The 22,113-nt window shown below is 37.6% G+C and overlaps 1 protein-coding gene across 1 annotated transcript in view; it reads right to left on the reverse strand.

The window, feature by feature from the left end:
• Positions 1 to 22,113, reverse strand: part of LOC148840328 (synaptotagmin-like protein 2) — a 118,629-nt gene that overhangs the window by 62,415 nt on the left and 34,101 nt on the right. The window contains exons 2-5 of the mRNA XM_088909078.1: positions 21,215 to 21,360; positions 14,818 to 14,929; positions 7,623 to 7,668; positions 7,489 to 7,537 (exon numbers count right to left, since the gene is read on the reverse strand). Coding sequence (XP_088765204.1) covers positions 7,489 to 7,537; positions 7,623 to 7,668; positions 14,818 to 14,929; positions 21,215 to 21,360 — 353 coding nt within the window. The remainder of the gene's footprint in view (positions 1 to 7,488; positions 7,538 to 7,622; positions 7,669 to 14,817; positions 14,930 to 21,214; positions 21,361 to 22,113) is intronic.

Genomic DNA, 22,113 nt, shown 5'->3' on the forward strand with positions numbered 1-22,113 from the left:
CTGCTCATTAGCAGGCCGTAGTGCTGTAGCATGTGCTTCTGCCTTTTACCCACCACCCGCAACTCGCACACAAGTGTTACTTGCTGTTTTCGTCTTTTTTTTCCAGTAGTTTTCCTGCAGTCCTGGGGCTTTGTTACGCCATCTTGGCACACCAGGCACAGATTTCCCATGCTGCAGCTGTTGAGCACATCTAGCTGTCTTTGGGATGCCTTGGCTCACCCTTTCTCATCCCCTTGAATTTAAATTTCTCAGTCTTGCACCGAGACGGGGCTTCCTTTCCCAGGCTTTTCCAAGAGTCCCTCTCTTTCACAGATCCTTGGATTTACACTAAAGAGGTGCACACATCTTCTCTTCTTCCCATGGCCAGCCACGGGACACAAGCTCTTCCACATCTCTCTCACTCTAAAAGGAAGAAGGGCAAACTAAAACATGTCAGCCGCCCCTTCCACAGGCGACATCATATTTCCTCAAGAGTACTGATGTGGACAACTGTCATTTGTCCCTCTGTCAGTGCTGGTTCAGGGTCAGGTCACCCCCTCCCGTCAGTCAGTCCAGGGCTCAGCGCTGCTCTGGGGTGGACCCATCCCATCTTCTCCGAGCCCCTTCCCATGCCGAGACTCGGAGCAGACCCCTCCCTCTCCGCGTGTTTTGTTATGCACTCCTCAAATGGCTGTGCACTCGAGGGGTCTCCAGTTCATGCCCTTGCTACATGAAAAGCCACAGTCCTGCATAAACCCCCTGTTCCACAGCAGGATGTCGGCGCCCCTGTTTGGTTCCTTCCCAGAATGACATGTGAACAGTCTCCCACAATATTAGAGCAGAATTGATGCTGTTCAGAATGTGGTAGAAACACTGTATATGGTTTTCCGAAGATAAGGCTTTGACAGGTTAAGGAGCACAGAAAGCCTTGTGTATACTATTTTGCATTAACCTGTTCTTAAAATTCTACCAGCAAAACTTGTTTTAGCATTACCTTACAACAATAAAATGAACTCTTCTCTGAGGTATTCCACTTGTCAAGTTTCTAAAATAAAGTAATATTGGTAAAATAATACAAATACTTTTGTGGTATTTTGTATGTTGTCCTCAGTATATTAACAGTCATTTAAGTGCGGGTTATAAACCTGAATTATGCAATATGACAGTTTTCTAGCACCTTTGAAAAATGCATCTGCATGCCTAAGTGTTTCAACGCAAAATACAGGAGAACTCCTAAACCGCTGGATCTTTTTACAGTATCTGTAACTGCCACTGCTTCTACCATTCTGATTAGAGAAAGCATACTATATATTGTGTGGTTCTTTAATTAATTTTAGTTATTAAATAACAGAATCAATCTTAGTTATCTGAATTTTAGCAAATTAAAAATACTACATAATTTAAACAAAATTGGGGTCCCTCTAGAAGTAACTTTCTAGAGAAGCAAAGAGATTGTCACATTTTCAAAACTGTGTTTTATATTCTGGGCTTAATGTTTATATGAAATTCATAAGGTTGCACAACATGTAACACATCTTAGTCTTAGAGCCAATTTCCAATATTTTTGTTTTCAAAACTGCTATCATATTCATTAACACCTTCCACCATTTCTCCAATATTTGGTAAGCACTTTTAGATTCTGTAAGTCTTTCCTACAGTAAGTAGGACTGCAAGAACAATAAATAAAACAAATTAATCCATGAACATAACTTTAACATTCAACACAAATGAATAGGCATCTGGATCTGCAGTAAGATGTTCATAAATCTTCTGCTGCTGTTGTGGTTGAAGTGAAAAAAAAACACATAGTTCTATGGTCTCTGTGACATGACAGAATCAAGCTGAAATAGAGAAATTAAAAAAATCTGAAAAAACAGAATGACAAACTCCTTAATTCAAAGTTCATGTGCATGTTTTTACTTACTTGTATGGGACATGTTTTAAATTCTTGAATGTTAGCTGATAAAAGATTCTGCATTTATCAACTAGACTAAGACACAAAGTGCCAGCGTAGGACATTCCTCTGAGTCTCTTATATAGGTATATTAGAATGACAATATCTTTTTTATCAAGTAGTGATCAAACCTGCATAAACAATTCAAAATGAACCTGTGCAAGTGCACTGAACAATTCTAACAACACTGCTTAATTTAAATGTTCAGTTTTTAACTATTCATGTAATGACTGCCTTTTTATTGCATCCTTGCCATGTATAGACGATGTAAATGTGTGAACATAAACACTGACTTTTCATAAATAGCTGCTTCAAGTTCAGGGTTTTCCCATTTGAGATCATGTTCATGTTTTTACTATGTTTACCAGACCTCAATGGTCTACATGAAATGTCATGTGCCAGGTGTTTCCCATCCTTGAATTTGAGCTAAATCTTGTCTTTACTTTGCGGCTTCTACTGTGTTTGGTAATCCTCCTAATATGGCGTCATCTGCAAACCTGCTTAGTTTATTCACCAACTTATATTTTCTATTTCCATGTCGACTATCCCGTAAAATTGAAATACCATACAGATGATCTACTACTTTAATTCAAATTGTCATCTCCTAACCCCATGTAATGTAATGGAAGAAAGGCGTTATGGTTTATAATTAGTAAGTCCATTTTAGTCACCCTTTTTATGAAACGGTGCTACATTAAGAATTTTGTAGTAACTCTGTACTAGCTCGGTGCTCAGTGACTGTTGGAAGAATACTGTTAATGTTCTATGAATAACATCTCCCTTCTTTAATACATGAATGACTAGAAATATCTTACAGCAAGTGCATTACTGCATTTGCAGCACATGATCTTATTTGATTCAATCCCCTTCTGTTCTGACCCTGCCAAGATCAACAGTATTATCCATTCCTTTACTCAGACATTTTAAGACATGTTAGTGTTTCTTTCAAATCATATTACCTACCTCCTTCCCTGCCACATGACCCATTTCATAACACATCACATCGTCATTGTATGTGACGTAAAATTAGCTTCATTACTTAACTTTACTTGTTGCATTAGGTACTGTTATAAAATTCTGATCCTTCACTGAACAAATTGAGGTTTTATGTAAATTCCTTGGGATAAAAGCTTCTGTTCAATCATAATAAAATGAATTAAGTAAACAAATGTATTAGACACATTCAAATAAAAGTGACACACTCATCAAACAGTGGATTGTTCAATACTTGCTCCTTTCTTGTTTGAAGAGGTGAATTAAATCTAAATTGAAATCTTCCTTATTCTGACAAACCCTAGAAAACCAGGTTTATGAGAAAAGAGATGTAGCACTATTCTTACTTCCCTTCTCTCAAAGAAACAAGGTTAGTCAACCATATATTTTTATAGGATTGTCATTAATTTCTTTAAACTTTAATCAATGACCTTTACTGAAAACATAGCAATGAGTAGTAATGTTTTTCCAGCTTTAAAAGGATGTAAGTAGTAAATCATTAATTGGTGGCTCAATACAATTCTGTGTTCTCCATCTAATAGCTTATTATTATACAGTTTAAAAAGAGCAGGATACTGTAAGATACTAAGGCTTATCATAACTGTAACAAATCAAACTGATTTTTGGATGAAAATAGTTTTAATAGTTTTTAAAGTTTGTATAAAACATTGAAACATTCCTCATAATTTAGGAAACATTTCCATACACTATTGAGCACTGTAGATCTGAAAATTAAGCACTGATTGGACAACTGGGTATCCCTAAGACTGAATGTACAAACCGAATGTGCTAGACAGATTGAAACGCCACCCTTACATTGACAAGCTGTTTTATGCTTGTCTGGAGTTAAGAACTCCTAGGCTAATGGACTATTATTGACTGCAGAGAACACTTTCAACATACTGCAGAAACCATATTTCACTGGTTTCAATATCCTCTGCAGTCTGCAGGTTTTCAGTCTCGGCCCCTTACATTTGACAGTTACATAATTGAGCACTAAAATGAACTAATAAGACAAACTTAAACTAAATGTTTTCTGCTCTTGAACATGTTAGATGATGCCTTTTAAATATTGCATTTCATCATAATCACCTAAAAAATCTCCACCTTTTGAATAGGCAAGGCTAAAAGTGAGGCATTCACTCAAGCAACTTGCCAGATCAAACAGATTCCTTAATGGTTTGGTATAAATAATGACTTACTGTTGCACAGCACTGCATTTTTATTCTTATTTGCATATACTGCAGGCTTTGACTGGCTGTTGAAAAAACTGGAGTTTACAGCTGACACAGACTGATTATCTGCACCCTGAGCTGTGCAGGTTGCTGCTTTTGAACAGCATTACCGCCCAGACTTTGCCTTTGGTTAGCGCCAAGGGTGTTAAGGGCTGAATTCAGCAGGTGTACGGGTCCCTGAAATTAGGATTAGGAACCCTTGCCGTGGTGAAAATATTGATTAAAGAATAACAGACATGTGATTTGTTCACTTATTATTAACGTTTGTGGACTTGCTGAGTCTCACTCCCAACCCATGCCAAGAACAGGCAACAAGGCCCTCCAATGTTTTTTGAGACACAGTGTTACTGCACAGGAAAAACAATGGAAGGTTCAGAACTGTGGCACACAAACTAACCTAAATCCTTTCCCTCTGTTTCACAAGGGAGTTCAAGAGCTTGGCAGGAGAAAGGCATTCATTTTTGATCAAAATATCACACACACCCAGATCTTCACAACTCTTAAGAGACATTTATTTCATGTGCTTCCAAGTGCAACTGGGAAAAATCCTAAAGATACTGTAGTATAAATTTGTCATCTAAACAGCCTTCTGAAGGGAAATGCTTTCATCTTCACTTATTTTAAGGAGCTGCAAATTTGTAAAATTCATTGTAAAGGAAATACATTACTCAAGTGAAAAAAACAATTAGCATTCTCAAAAAAGTCCTTTAAATCAGACGTAAAGACTTGTTTTTTTCCATTTAAACAAAAAAGCACTAAAGTAATTAAAACACCATTAAAACAGGACAATAATTGGCTCATTCCAATCAAAAAGATATCACAGACAGATGCAATCAATCATGCCACATCGCTATTTACTAAACATGCAATTTGACTTGAATGCCTGCAATTAAATAATAATTTGAAAAGCTGCTTCTCAGATTTTAAATCAAACATTTGCTTACCTTAGCCTCACGCTTCAGTGAAAAGAAATACAGGGTTAGTCAAAATGCCATCGACAACTTTAATATCTGCTTTTGTTTGAAACCTTTTTTGTCACAGTAACCCATGTAATTAACTTGCAATAAACTGTCAAAGTTTCTAACTGTTACCTTACAATCCTTTGCCATCTGTGGAGGAGAAAACAAAACTTTGGTAAAATAATTGGCATTTATACTCGTCAACAACATTTTGACTAACCCTGTACAGTATATACAAAGTTTTCGAACTAGAAAAAGGCTGAGAATTGGATGACTTTTTATATTTATCCTGATTTTTGGAAACTAGAATTATTCAGACTAGAGGATTTGTGTGGTTTGCAATCTGTACAAGACAGCATGAGGGGAGCTTCCCTGCACCAGCAGAGCTTCGCTTCAGCTTCTGTCAGAAGGCAGCCCTCATGGCCTCCTCCACACCCAACCCAGCGAGGTCTACAAGCACAGGTCACCCCCTTCGGGTCTACAAGCAGAGGTCACCCCCTTCGGGTCTACAAGAAGAAGCCACCCCCTTCCGGTCTACAAGCAGAGGCCACCCCCTTCCGGTCTGCAAGCACAGGCCACCCCCTTCCGGTCTACAAGCACAGGCCTCCCCCTTCCGGTCTATAAGCAGAGACCTACCCCTTCCGGTCTACAAGCAGAGGCCACCCCCTTCGGGTCTACAAGCACCGGTCACCCCCTTCGGGTCTACAAGCACCGGTCACCCCCTTCGGGTCTACAAGCACCGGTCACCCCCTTTGTGGAAAGGCAGTTGGAAGAGAAGCCCTTACGCACTCCAGTCAGCATTAAGATCTCTCCATTATAATCCTGCAGTGTGCATAAAGGAAGAAAACACTGCCCTTCATTTCTAAACACCTCGAGAGCCCTCTGAAATTAGCTGTTTCATTACTGTTAGAGTGCTCTGCATACTGTAATGATAATTCTAAGGTGGGCTTTACCAGCAGGGTCCAATGGGACACTGTGGCAAGACTGTGGATAATTCATTCAACATTTACGCAATTCTAACAAATTGATTAGGCCCTGAAGTTTACTCAGCACACAAGCTCCCAGATTTATCCAGGAGCAGGAGCTCTTGATATTTACTGGTTATTGCACTAGACATATGAAACACCACGCTTTCAAATCCACTACATTAATAACACAAAATACAACATTGGCAATAACCCAGTGATAATTGGACTGTAGTCTTTTACCCTCTGCTCATGCCACAGTAATTCTGTCGTACTGTTCTACATCTGACTTGACCATTCCTTTGTATCTGGAGGTGAAATTTAAGAAATAAAATGTCATTCATCAGGAGCATTCTCAGGGGAAGTGTTTGTTTCACTTTAGACACTAGACAGATATACCATATAAAACACTGAAGCTTTCCTTATTTATGTACAATGGTATAATATGGTATTGATATACCAAAATACAGAATGATACTAAGAAGACAGTGAAATACTGCTAAAATATAAGTAGCAACATCAACCATCCAGTTTGTTTCCAAAATACACCACCCACCAAGCCTAAGACAGAAGCCCGCTTTACAGTGTCTTTCCTTTTTACAAAACCTCACTGGTCACTTGTTCCGGTTCACTTAGAAAAATAAGTCATAACATCATAATAAAGCTGTACAGACATCCAAACTCAAGAAGACCAGACCTCAACCAGAAAAAGTTGTCTCTTATGTGAATATTTAATTACACAATATGAAAAAAATCTGTAAGCTTTCCTATCTGATGCTTGCAATCAGTCAACTGTCAAAGACACTCTGCAGAAAATAAGATTGCGTCTAGCCTAGGTGCCTTGCAGCAAAATTTGAAGCCTTAAATGCCTTAAAAGCTAAAAATGTGCAGGTCAAGTATTTGACAGGACAGAGGCTGGTGAAAAATGAATCACTGACAAAAGAAAAAGGCAGACATAAAAATTTGATAATGCTTGGAACAGGAGTAATGTACAAACACCCAGAGCAGAATCTTGGAGGACAAAAGTCAAAATACAAACAGAGGTAAATGAAAAGCTATCAAATGAACCATCGTGTCATAACACAGCTATACAACAGCTTCTTACAAGACTGCTAATACACTTCATATGAATGCTGTCATTAAGAGTAAGAACCTGTACATAAACAAGAACTGATTACCGAATGTCAGCATTCTCAGGCCAGAACTCAAACAGTGCTTCTCTGCACCGTCTTATTGCAAATGGGTCAACATGACAACTACTGAAACATTCCGCGAGAGCCCAGCGGATCCAATTATAAAGCACCAAGAAGACAGCAGAAAACGGCACAAACAGTTCTACAGTATATGTCTGCATATAAAGGAGACTCTCCCCCTTTCTGTCACAAATCCTGCCAGTTACTCACCATCAGCCAGATCCTTTGCCATCTTCTCCAAGTACTTTTCATCCGTCATCTGAAAATAGAAATAAAATAATACAACATACAGACTAATGCCAATTAGTCACTGACTAAAACAGGAAGAAAATTTAAAATCAGACCTCTTCTGGTAAAGATGATTCTCCACTCTTCACCACAGTTGACTGGCTGCAATAAGATAAAAAATATTTTATAAAATCTTAAAATTTCAAAAAATAATATATTATCCTTTTCTAAAACTAAAGAAGGGTATGTGTGTATTCCATAGTAACACTGCTCTTCAGATTTGAATGGATAGTGAAAGCTATATTTAATAACTACATACTAATACTCATTCTAATTTTAAAAATGTTTTAATTGCAATGCCGATATTTTGGTTTCTCTGAATTGTTAGCTAGGTTGCTGAAAAGGTAAAAAAAGGTAAAAAAAAATTGAACAAAAGCTCAAAAATAGAAGGGTGATACTTTGTAAAGCTTTAATACTAAAAATGGATTTGTTGAAAATAAGTACCAAACTACTGCCCCGTATTTAATATTAAAAAAATATTCCTGTTTCACTGGGGTATAAACTGTATAAAACAAGGTAACAGGCATGTAAAATCCATTTGCCAACAATTACCATGGGGGAAGGCCAAAAACTCACAAATAAAAAGAGACACCTAGCTTTATAAACATATAACACACTTATAGCCTAGCTGCTGTTTAAAGTGTCACATGGCTGTACAGCTTTTTGAAGGGGATTACAGTACGTGACGTGAATTAAGCCTGGATCGGAAAAAGCTGTAGAAACAGAAGATTAAATTCCAAAAAAGAAAAGCATTTAAAGAAAGCATTATTTACTTACAAGTGGTAAAAATGTGAACAATAAAGACAAAAATAACTGGCACAATACATGTACTGTATTAATTGCAATATCGGGCGATAAACAGTAGAATTGTTAATATATTTGCCATTGTGTTCACAGAGTTTATTTCGCCACTGAAATATAAATAATATAGAATAATTACAACACAAAACAATTATTGATTTTCTAATTTTCTAATTACTACATGTACACAGTTATTAATTATTGAATACAGTATAGAGTGCTTATAAAACTTACAATATTATGTGATTTGGGATAAATCTCATTTGGAATTGTCATGGTCATTGTGTTAATGATGTTGAAATGTTGTTGTTCAACCAATTGTGAGCGAAACTTGGATTTTATGAGAGGCATTTAATAATTTTCTAAAATTATTTGAAGGTCTTTTTTTAAAATTGTCTATTTAAAATGGAACAGGAAATATCTGCTTCACAGCATGTAGAATTTAACTGTGCATGAGCCAAACACATGGACAAAAAAACTACATTTCCTGATGTACCACGCACATGAATGAATTTCGTGAAGTAATATCCACAGATATCCAAACTGTGCATCATATAATATTAGTGTCACTCCTGCAAATTCCCTTCATCTAGATTCCATTACTTACAGCCCTGTTGCAAGCAATCATTAAAATATTAAAATGTTTCAAGCAGTGAATACTACATCATAATGGCAAATTGTAATATTAATTTTAAAATATATTGATCTAGATATAGTGCAGACTTGTATCAGCCGCAATCCAACTTATAGTACATACTGTAACAGTAATTTAAATCACTATACAAAACTTAATTCTATTACTGTAATTCTATTATTAAAACATAGTTCTATTAGTGTTATGTAGTTAGTATCTATCTCATCTGGAGTAGTGGTAGCAATGTGGTACAAATATCCTGCCTCAAAGTAATCATTGTATTTAATGAAAGGTGACCTTTGCTTTCTGCTCTGCCTTTCTCACACCTGAAGAAGGCTCCACGGCTGAAACGTGTTTTCTTTCTTCTCTTTTCAGCACGGAATAAACCTACTGCTTGTTCCTTTGCAGCCTATGCATGCTGACGCAGCTACCCACCTGAACTACATATACTGTACTGTATGTACAGCACACATTACTGCAGTCAAGCACCAATGGCTTAATAAATATTTCATAGTGTACCAATTTGTGGGACAGGCACTCACAGCTGCCATCCCGTAAGGGACTGACTGGACCAATTGGCATTTTTACACAGTAGTGCCGTCCTCCATCAAACAATGATGCACCGCTGTCCAGGATATTGCAGTGCCAACAGTATTATACCAGCTGACACCTTGGGTATTCTAGATGAATGGATCTGTACCACTTACCATTATTATGACAATAATTCAGAAGTTTAAAACCACTGGAACAAGTGTATTTTGCCCCCAGGCACAATGAGGAAGACAGTTCAGGAGGCAAAGATAATGCAAGGGCCACAGCTAGAGAATTACACGACAGTCTCCAGATCTACAATCAGACATCACCTCCATGCTAATGGGTGATTTGGAAGGGATGTCAGAAAAAAACAAAACTTAATTGAGACCAACCAACTAATATAAGAGCCTGGAGTTTGCAAGATGGCTCCGGCATATGGACTGGAGCTGGGTGCTATAATCAGATATGACGAAAATAGAGCTCTCTGGTTAGGCACACCAGCACTGGGCATAGTACACGTCATTTAAATCTCTACACAAAACCTAATTTTATCAGTGTAATTCTATTATTACAAGAGAACTGAAAGACAGATGTGTATGCAGATACAAACATCTACAGTACAGGAGATCCGTGAAGCTGGCCGCCATGGAAACAGCACAAACAATGTAACTCATCGCATTCGATAGTGAATAGCGTAGCTAATTGCTGAATGCGAGAATGACAGCTGCAGTTTGCTTTCTAGAGTATGTCTGTCCGTTTTGGATATTTTGAGAAAGTATTTTCTGTGTTTGTGTGAATAGCAAAATTAAAACTCTCTCTAATATCTTAATGTTACAGTACCACTAAGTGTTTAAGAGTTGGTGTTTTAGCCTTTAAAAGGGAAAATTAGGAAACAACTGCAGTTCAGTTACTCAAAAACTAGCATGTCATAATACTTGCTACTGTACATAATACATAATACTACATAATGAAGCTGTGTGAACATTTTTTAAACTGAAGATATAAATCTAGGGAGTTTCTCATTATATTCTTTTGAAATAAATATACAATTCACAATATGTTTAAAGTTTCAACCCATCATACGTTTAAGTATCTATTCTACATTCCTAAACAGAAAGCAGATTTTAGAATCTGGAGAGCCAGAAGGTTCTGGTACTGTAAACATGTCGGAGTGCAAATAGCTCAAACAATGATTAGGTATTTTAGAGGCCAAACAGTATAATTTCAGTTTTGTCAAAATTCAGATGTAAAAAAAAATTGCATTAATTCTTTAACAAAATATGGTTGAAGAAAACAATGTTTTAAATGAAATGCAGAATGTCTCACGCAAGTGTTTTTTGTAAGTGTATTTGCAAATTGGAAATCTGCTACAAATTTAATAGGTTTAGCTTGTATGTACTGCACAGAAAACAATAACATCTCCTATCCAGACATCATCTAATAAACTTAGTTTAGGTTTTGCTTTTGATACTACTTGAACACCTCAGGGATAACAATGAAGATACAATTTAAGGCTAGAGAATTGACTTCATTTCCCATCCAGGTGCATCGCCTGAATAACATCAGAGCTCATACACTTGAGCAAGACCCACAGATAACAACACATACAGATCTTGTATCAAGACTTTAGCTTTTCTTTGTATAGCATGTGGGGGGGGGGGGGGGATGGCATCATCTTGATTAAAAAATATCAATCTTCCTGTTAATAATATTGATAATTCCCTGTGTAAGTGTTTGTATTTTTCAGCAAATCAAAAACAAATCCAACCTATTAGAATCCATAACAGCTAATAAAAAGACCAAGACCATTTTAGCCATTAAAGAAATCCAGTGTAAACTGTACATTGTGCATCCAGTCTCATGGCTTTACAGTATGTCCATACAGAGCAGATGCACTGGCAATATCTGGCTTCACAACCAATCACAGAGTTTCAATCCACTTGTTTCTCCTCAGGTTTCTGGCTTATTACAATCCTTTTGTCTTATTTCTTGTACCCTGGCTGCTCAGTACTATTTCAGAGTTGGCATTTATTTCAGCTCGGCTTTTTCTATTTGGTAGAACAAGCGTTTTTCAGGATCTCTACCAACACACCTGGGAGAAATGAGACCCTGCATTTTCTTCTTACTCTTTTCTCTGCAATCCTCTCTGCTCATTGAATTCCCTGACTCGGAACATTTTAAAATATGGCTATTTTCCTGATGGATTTTAAAAACTCATGGTACTCAAATTTTTGCTAAACTTGGAAGCCTATCTCAAATCCTGTGCTGTGTAACAGCACTAGAACTGGTTAGGGGTTATTCTCTTTTGTTCTCCAGAGTGAAATAATTAAACGTTTGACAAAAATACTCAATTTAGTCAATATAGGAAAAATAACAACAGCCAAATGCAATGTTAAATTTGTATTTTGTCCAAAAGCTTCATTTGTTCTTTGGATCATGTACAATTATTTAATGATTTCCTGTTTAAGGTAACTATACACTAATATCCAATAAAGATGAAATGCTCAGTTGAGTAATGTTTTAGATGGTTCAACAACTTAAGAATCAGAATGTATTACCAAATGACAAATTCACATGGACATGCGTGAACTCTGAAGCCCATAAATTAAGATAAAAAATTCAAAACATCTGAAATTACTGCAATATGAATGACTAACCAAGGCTTCATGTCTGTACCAAACAAAAAATGCTATGTACACTACTTATAAAAGAAATGCAAATACTTCCATTTCCAATTTCAGAAAGATACAGATACTTAGAGCTGAAACATAGCCATGCACTGTGAAGTAAAAAATCTTTTGAGTGCTACAAAATGTGCCATTCTCTGAGAAATATGATTTACAACATAGTCCTGTTTTAATCCAGTGATCTCTGCGTTACAGGGCCAAACGTGTTGTAGAGTAGGATTGTTTACCACATTTTCCCCCCACTCTTGAGAGAATCTTCATTTACTTGTAACTGTGATGTTTAAATTAATGTATGGTCCCTCCTAGCTTTGTGGCCCCGTGTCAAAGTCTGCCACTTATTTCCTATATACAGGAAATATTAACTAAAACTTAATAATCCTCATCCTTTTACAGTGAAAATGGAAACATCACCACCCCACACGCACACAAAGAAACACGTAACTGCACATTCCAGCAATCTCTCTGCCAGCACTTCAAGCCATGTCTAAGCACAGCATCCTTGCGCCCGATTTAAACACCACGGTAAAGACCATGAACACCATGAAGTCGCAATAGCATGTGTACAGAATGTCATTCATTTAATGCATCCTTACAGTTATGAGTTTTTAAACAAAGAATAATTATTACATTTGCCTAGAACTGCATGCATAATTGTACTGGTTTAGAGATATTAAAACCCTGTATATCATAATCCTGTCAATAAGAATTAACACGGATAAGGGTGAAATAATGCTGTACCTTACTCATACTGTCACTAAATGTCACACTAGGTTACAGTCAATTCATTGGTAATTAAATACATCTAAAAACATGAAACATTTCTAGAGTGTAGAGGTAAAAAATAAATTATACAAAAGGATCTACAACCTTCCAGTTTCCTCCTGGGAAATCTTGGAAAACAATCCGGGCTGATCCAGGTTAGTAGTGGGACCTTTTAAGAAAGCCAGGCTTGTGTGCTCAGCGGGTGGAGTTGTGTCGGCGGACCAGTAGGCCAAACCAATACTCCAATACAACAGCAGGGCCAGGGACACTGAGGAGGAGGAAGAAGCTAAGGTCCTGACCGCCTGCTTGTTAACCATCCCGCAGCACTGCTCATGAGAACAGGGGTTAAGCCTTGAGTCCTGCCTACTAAAAGGTCTCTTATTTCAGTGGCTGAAGTAATGTGAACCAAAGGATGGATGAAGCGGATCCCCACCTATGTGTGAAGCATTTTGGGAATGTAAAGTGTTATAAGATCACTTTATAGGCCATATACAATTTCTTGCATTAGGAATTTGTCCTTTCACATACCCCAACTTGCTCTCCATGAGACACACAGACAGGGAGAGAAGCTTGGGGTCAGAGCGCAGGGTCAGCCATTTATACGGCGCCCCTGGAGCAGCTGGGGTTAAGGGCCTTGCTCAGGGGCCCAGTGGAGTAGGATTCCTCTGCCGGCCACGGGATACGAACTGGCAACCCTCCAGCCACAGGTGCAGATCCTTAGCCACAGAGCCACCAGTAAATGCCATTATTTTATTTAACATGGGCAGTAACCATGTTGCTCTTAAAGCTATACTATTTAAAGTAGTCCACTACTGAATAACTACTGAACCCGACCAGCTTATAGCCAGTATTTAGTATTCTAGTATTTCTGTTAACTGACTAGAAATGTGCAGATTGGATTTCTGGTGCCGACAGTGTTTTTCAAACACTGGTGCATTTCAAAATAGACCACTCAATGAAAACAAAAGGGCTGTCAGATTCGTAAGAGTTTCCTTTTACCAAATTAAAAATAATAATTTATAATTATAAAACCCTACAAATTTAAAACACATTCTACCATCTTAAGTAAAATAAGTTGAAAATACATGATGTATATACAATATACAATGTCAAAGTGGTCAATGTCAAAAGGACTGAACAAAAATGGTGCTCAATCAGGCATGCTAAGCAACTATTACTGAGTCATTTGACATTCATTTCAAAAGTGAAAGAAAAGCAATGTTTATTTTCTGTCCACTGAACACAACATTCTTGAGCTATTGTTCCTTAATAGAGAATTCAACTGTATCACAATAACTAGATTTTCTTAAAGGTCAATGAATCCTGTGATTCACAGGAAAAAAAATAATCCCACAGATGAATGTAATTACAAAAGTTATAAATCTAAATGAAAGGCAATAAAACCCACATAATTCAGGCCTGAACTGTTCTCAATACTTGAAGAACAACATAAAGCTACAGGATATTTTAATGGCTAAGAGAAAAACACGTTGACAAGACCGAAGCAACTCTCTATCTCAAGATTTACCTTTTTTTGTTCAAAAGAGAGGCATAAAAAAACAACATTTATAGTTAAGCACTGACCATTTCAAATCTCGTATAAGAACTTTATTAGTTTATTTCAGTGCAGTTTCATAAGGCTCTTGCCTTTCCTTTTAGCGATATGTTTGTTAAAATGAACTTTCTGCTTTCTTTAGGACAACAACTTCAAAGCATTTAGCTATTGTAGTCAGTTTATTTACCATCCGACTACAGAGACCTGATGAAGTGATGTATTTGTTCAGTTCCCAGCTGATCTCGCAGCAGAGTGAAGACAGGAAATGTTGTGCTCACCTTGCTGGTGTCTTTTTCTTCCACAGCAGAGACCAGCTCCCTTGCTGCGTCTTGAAGGGCTGATCCCTTCTGCTCTCCCTCTCCTCAGGTTCACTTGCATCACCTTCGGAGGCTGAAGTTACAAGAAAGCACTACAATGATTAGACAAAATCCTTAAATTAAAGATAATATTGTCTTAGTTATAGCTGTTATAATTCCTTGCATCTACAGTATATGGTACAGCACATTTCCCAAAGTGCTTTACATGTAAAGGGAGTGGCACTGCATCTGTCGCTGAAGTGTAGGACCCCCTTGACTGCAGCGATCCACTCGTCATGTAGAGTACCAGCAGCTCCACCACACAGCAGATAAAGTCACTAAGTATAACAGTCGTTATACTTATATAATATATATCATCATCATATTGAAGGAAATTGTCACTATACATACAGTATGATTAGAGCAGGAAAGCACTAATGGGTTAATAAACATTTAACACTTTACCGACAACCACATGCAACTGCAGTACTTTAAGTATTCACCACAACACCTGGTAGTTTCACAGGGAAGCCGAGTTCTGCATCACAATTATTTCTGCATCATAAAAGCAGCTGTGCTGCTGTTCATAATATCGCGGTGCCTACCATGGTATACCAACTGACACCTCGCGCATTTCAGATTGCTGCATCCATAGATTGGCGTTTGTTCAAAACCAAAATGCTACAATATCTCACATGATAATACCCTAACATGCTACAATAATCCCAGGTCTCAGGTACCTCATCGGAGAGTGCCACACCACCCCAAAGCCTACATAAATAAAAGCAGTGATATCACTATAAGTTTTAAAATGTATAGTAAACATTGTGGCTCCTGGAAAGGAAATCGAACAAGACAAGCAAAGAAATCAAACTTTTAGGTAGTAAAAGCTGTTCATATTGAAAGACTGCAGCTCAGCTTCATGTTTCAAACAGTGATGTATCAAACAGGGAGTGTGTGAGACCAGTACTGTTGACAGTGGAAGAGATCAAGGAAAAAGAAACTCTGCAAACTCGTGGCAAGTTCCTCTGTGAAAATTCTCTGACAGCTGACGATCAATAGATATCTCAAGAATAACCTTGGTGGAAATACAGGAGTTAACATTCTTCAGTCACAGTAAAATGCACCGCATCACTTTTTTTTTCCTTTGCAGGATTAAATCTTATACTGTGCCGGAACCCAGAAATGAGATATTGCCCCGGTCATATGTACAGTAGCTTCGTAAACCTTAAAATTTCCCATGTTTATAAAATTAAAAAGCCCCAATTTGAAGAAATTAAAGATACAAAAATTTTAAAAATGTATTTGGAATGTTCAGAAACAATTATTTTGTTACTCAGCTTCAGTTAAATACTTTTCTACTGTAGTACATTAAAGGCTTTAAATTAGACCTGTGGTAATATGCTGAGATATTACATGACATCACAGCCCAATTGCAATAACATGAGCTCAAAGTGGGGAGTATTAAAAAGTATTATGAGCTCAATGTGGGGAGGGTTTTTCATCGGCATGAGGGCAAAAAAACAAGCACAGGTAAATTCCATGCTAAAAAGGAAAGGAACAAGTAAAGGTTCGTTCCCTGCTGAAAAGAGAAGAAAAGAAATACAATGTTTCAGCTGTGGAGCCTTCTTCAGGTCTCGACGACATCTGTAGCAGAATAGGAGGCGGTTAGAAAGACTGGTCTTGGAACAGATCGCTGTGACGAGACGGAATGCTGGTTCAGTGAGAGAAGCGGGCAAGTGGTCCAGGGAGGAGGAGAGAAACGACAAAGAAATCTAGAAAAGATTTAGAGGAAGGCATAGTGGGTCACAGCAGAAGTAGGATGAAGAAGTTCAAGTAGGTGTCACACCCGAAGAAGGCTCCAGCCAAAACGTTGTTTCTTTTCTTCTCTTTTCAGCATAAACCTTGACTTGTTCCTTTGCAGGCTGCGCATGCTGACGCAGCTCCCCACTTGATCTACTAAAAACAAAAGTGTCACCAACAATCCACAGAACACCATCCAACATCACTTGTGCTGCCCTTCAACTCCAAAACCCTTTCAATGGCCGATTTTATAGGATGACCACTCAACCAACCGGAACCATTTTTCAGTCCCATCAGCCATCTTGCACTGCTGACTACCCAAGCTTCACCATCCGCACCAGCCTGTACTACCTGTGTTCAGCACTCATAAACATGACCCCTGTAGCCAGTTCAGGATCATCCAGAGAGCATCATGCGTACCCAGCAACCTCACCTATCGCGTGCCCTGCTATTTTTATTGGTGAAGACTGGCTGAATGTTTCAGGGAACACATCAGAGCAGACATCACTTGGAGCTCTCCAAGCCAATAAGTCGCCATCTAATCCCTCACTGCCATGATTACAAAACCTTCTGCATCCCGTCACAGGGTTTCCAGGACTATTATTCCCAAGATTATCCTTGAACTTGGATCACACCTTCTTCTGTCCCTCACACTCCACATTCATGTACACACTAAGCTTTTCTCACTTCACTCACTTGAACACTTTCTCACCTTTTATGCTCTGTCTTTTGTTCTCACTTGTTTTACAGCCTGTGCCGCTTCTCTATCCCCAAAAAAGGTCAACAGCCCAGCAGTTTCTCTTCACACTTTTTTAGCACGGAATGTACAGCTGCTTATTTCTATAACAGCTATAAACGAGTTTAATGTATTATATTTGTCAAGTTTTACATTAAACATGAAAAACATATCATTGGTTCATAACTATGGGGTCTACGAGATAAGATACCTGTTAATAAGATTTTAAATCGTATTGCTAGGTTAATAATGCACATACTAGCAAGATTTATGTTGGACAGAACTTTCCATTTCTATATAAAAAGTGTTTGTTCAATGCTATCATATAGATAGAGCATTCAAAAGTTAATCAAAGAAGACAACCATGCAAGTTCATGCTTCAGATTTCCTTTCCTATCTGTATTCAAAAACTGTTGCTAGCTGTTGCAAGGAACACCAGCACATTTACTGTGTATATACAGGCTCAGCTATAAGGTCCAGACAGTGTAGTACTATAGCCCAGTACCTAAATAGACTCCCTTGTTATAAACTGGATTGTGGAAAAACAATATCCCCACAGCTTGTTACCTAATATTTCTCTCTTCTTTCACAAAACTTAAGTACTGTTTGTGATAAATATCAAGATGGATTCTCCTACTGTCAGGGGGCTAGAAAGTGAAATATCAGTTTAATTATATTATAAAAATAACATTTTTCATGAATTTAATATATTTTGACACAGAGCTTGTTGGTTCTCCCACAAGGGACTAAAACATGAAGCAGCATGACTACAAACACAAAACAAAACTACTTTTTTTGCCAAAATAGTACTTTGATAGCAATAAGGTGTCCAAATGATATATTTTGTAACTACTGGCTATATTGCGAAGTTAAGTACCTTCAGGATTAAAATCTTTAGGGGGCATCATTTTAAAACAACCACAGAAATAAAATAATGAACTCAGGAAATGCAGAAGGTAGTAATTCGCTTGGCAAACACAGCAAACATACATAACTCCTGCATTCCTGATGATGTTCAAAGTATCTACTTTCTGTATGGTTGTCTGGGAACTACTCCTACAGGGATAAAGTGAAATGACTTGTTTTCTATTTGATATAGCAACTAGTTTCACTGGATGCCAGTTTTCTGAAGCACTGCCAATATTTATTGTAGCATTTTGTCTCTCTTGAGCAATTATGTGGGCTACAACAATAAAACTACTACATTGGTTCCAAAATCATCACATCTGCTTTAACTTACTCCCATCAGTAACTATTGCAATTATGAGTAAAACTATGCACCATTAAAACCTGCACCTTTTTAAATTCATCTCAATTAGCAAACATGAACCACATGGCCAGTGGTCAGATTAATGAGGACACCTTGTAAAAAGGGAAATCTAGACTTAAAAATGGTGCATGCAATATTTTATTATGCATCTTAAAGGGAAATGTAATGTTACATATATTTTATTGGCATTGTTACTCAGATTCTGCCATGAAACTAGTACTGGTGTTAATAGACAAATAAACTTGAACTTGAATAGTTTGGTCATTGCTCTAGACATCATTCAGATGCAGGAAAATCCATAAGCTGGTTGGCTGAGTAACAGGGAAACTGTAGAGAAGGAGAACATAGAAAGCGAATTTCTATAACTTCACAGTGGGAGGAAATCATTTCATACAGTAATACACTGATTTTTCAGAATAGGTATCAATGATTATCCGTTAGAAGTGAAGGGTGTTCTGGAAGGATAATGAACAATTGAAATATGTGCGTATTTCAATCCCACATGATACGGCTGCATAACCTGAAAAAGCAAAGGCTGTCTTTGAGAAGCGATCCCCATTTTCTCCAGTGCAGGGTAGAAATGCTCCTGCTTGGAAAATGGACAATCGGGACTACACTATGTCTTTTTAGAAACATTTTCTACCACGATAGAGAACAAAAACACAAAACCAGTGACCGCGGTGAATACTCTGGTTAAGAATCAGGCCTGATTTAGGCTGGCCATTCCTCAGAGTGAAGCTGTCAGCACACAGGTTCTAGAGTCATATCTTGCCATGATCAAACTTCTGAAAAACGTTTCTGATGTCCATCTCTATGGAAAGGGTTACAAAGCCATTTCTAAGGCTGTGTGGCTGAACCACAGTCGCTAAGAAGAACATGAGTGCTCGTCTCAAGTTTGCCAAAAGGCACCTGGGTGATCCTCAAGAGATCTGGAACAGTGGTCTATGCACATGGAGTCAAAAGTGAAACACTGCATTCCACAGCAGGAACGTTATGAGGAGGAAGTCTCATGGTTTGGGCATGCTTTGCTGCATCAAGACCTGGACAACTTGAAGGAGCCACGAACTGGCTGTGTGCCTGTGTGTCTCAAGGAGAGCAAGCTGGGGTATGCAAAAAGACAAATTCCTAATACAAGACATTGTATATGACCAATAAAGTGAACTCTTATTATCTTAATTGTGCTCTGGATCAGAGAATTCTGCAGGACAATATCAGGCCATTCTTCCGTGAGCTGAAGCTGAAGCACAGCTGAATCCGAAACACACAAGCAAGTCTACATCGCAATGGCTAAAGAACTAGAAATTCAGAGGTTTGGAATGGCACAAAGTCCTGACCTAAATGTCGTGCCTGGACCTAGAATGAGCAGTTCATGCTCAAAAACCTACAAATGTCATTGAGTTGAAGCAGTTTTGTATGGAAGAGTGGGCCAAAATGTCTAAACAGCACTAAGAGAGACTGATCAATAACTACAGGAAATGTCTGGCTGCAGTTATTGCTGCTAACAGTGGTGTGACCAGTTATTGAGTTTACTTTTTCACATGGCATTGGGTGTTGCATGACTAATAAATAAATGAAGTATCTAAATTGTGTGTTGTTGGTTCAGTCAGGGTCCCTTTTATTTAATATTATTTTTTGGTTGTAGATCTGATAACTTTCACTGCCAAAAATATGCAATAATGTAGAAAATCAGACAGGGGCAAATACTTTTTCAAGTCACTGGTAATTATGTTCTTTAACCATAAATACTATATACCATAGTACATTATGAACTAGTTATTGATTATTTGCGACTTGGATGAACATATCTGTATCTGTAGAGATGATTACAAAAGGATTTACAGTCCTGCCGACAACTAAGGTCTCTTCGCGTTGTGAGTCAAGGCTCATTGTGACAATGATAATATAGTTCTAATATTAGCAATGCATAACTATCATATTAAATTTTATTTTAAGGAAATGGAATGGAAATTGTTATTGCATCAAATTATTTTGATGTTTTTTTTGCTACCATAAATCTTGCTTGTTGTTTTGGTATTTCAAAGCTGTGCTGACATTTAAGAAGCATCTAGCATTTTGGCTAATTGGAATGCCCTTAGCCGTTGAATTTAAACTTCCAATGCCTAGAGTCAATATTTACCTTACTAAACAGAGTGATCATATCTAGTACACTTCAAAGGTCCTCTGACCTTTCATAACAGACCAGTACATTTAAAATGGTATTTAAAAAAACATTGCTGTCAAACACATAGTGAATTTAAATCTTAAAGAGCAGCCCTTTAAAATGAGCTTCATGTTGTCAAACTACTGTACATCTCTCAATAGATACACATTCATAAATTACCAGTTATCACCAGTTTAAAATTGCTGCTTGCTTTTCTGAGCAATATTTAAAGCACAAAATCTTTCAATTGCGAAAGCAAGAAAATAACAAGAAAATGCTTTTATCTTTTAATCTTAACCTTTTAAGCTTTTGTGGATAACAGGCATTCCTCTCACTGATTGAGACAAATAAAACACAATAAAAATATAACCGACTTTTATTTACAAAAATAAAAAATGCACAAACTTACCTGGATTTTTCTTCCTCTTGAATAAAGATCTGACCATGTGGACCACATCATAGTGTTTGCCATAGCGTCTAGACTTCATCTCATCAAACCATTCCCCCGTCATGATCTTCAGCTGTCTTGGGTCAAAGATGGACATCCTCAACTGCCTGCCACACAAGAGCAAGAAGGATATGAGCCCAACGAGGCTTCTGGACATTTAGATGGCTGAGAAGATCAAGGAATGAGTAAGACCTTTAGCACTTAAGGTTAGCCAGCATTATCTGCTGCATTTCCAGCCTTCACATAATTTAAATAGTACAACCAGATGAGGTTTTTGGTCTTTGTAAAAAAAAGTCTCTCTTTTCTAGCTTTAGTTTTGAGAACTGATCTAATAAGAGGGCCTTTCCAGCCCTCTCAGTTATAGAATGTTGCTACAACCAAGTCTGTAAGCATTTAACCGATCATCGGAAGAATCAATATACTGTAGTAACAGCAACTAAGCTGATTCTACCAGGGAACTGCAATGCAGCAGATTGGATGGGACATGTTGTGTAGATCTGCCTTAGATCTAATCCACACAATACAATTTCACTTAGGACTGTAACCTCACCTAAGCAGTCTTAGGCAATATGTAAACACATGAAAAATGCAAGTTCACATCTCAGCATACGAATTGATTTTACACAGTGCATATAGATCTCACCAACAGCAATCTAACAAAATCTCTTATTTTGGACTATTAAGCCATTTACAGTAGGTTAGTCTGGACTTGGTAAAAATATCATAAATTGTAAGTTCAAGGGGGTTGTAACGATCAGGAGGGGGATTAGTCAAGAATCTTTAACAAGAATTATAAGACTATCTTCTATGGGTCATATAGCAAAAATGTTAGGAACTGGGGGGCGTGGCTATGCACTAAA

Source organism: Atractosteus spatula, chromosome 2, assembly GCF_055471065.1.
Source record: "Atractosteus spatula isolate fAtrSpa1 chromosome 2, fAtrSpa1.hap1, whole genome shotgun sequence".
NCBI lineage: Eukaryota > Metazoa > Chordata > Actinopteri > Semionotiformes > Lepisosteidae > Atractosteus > Atractosteus spatula.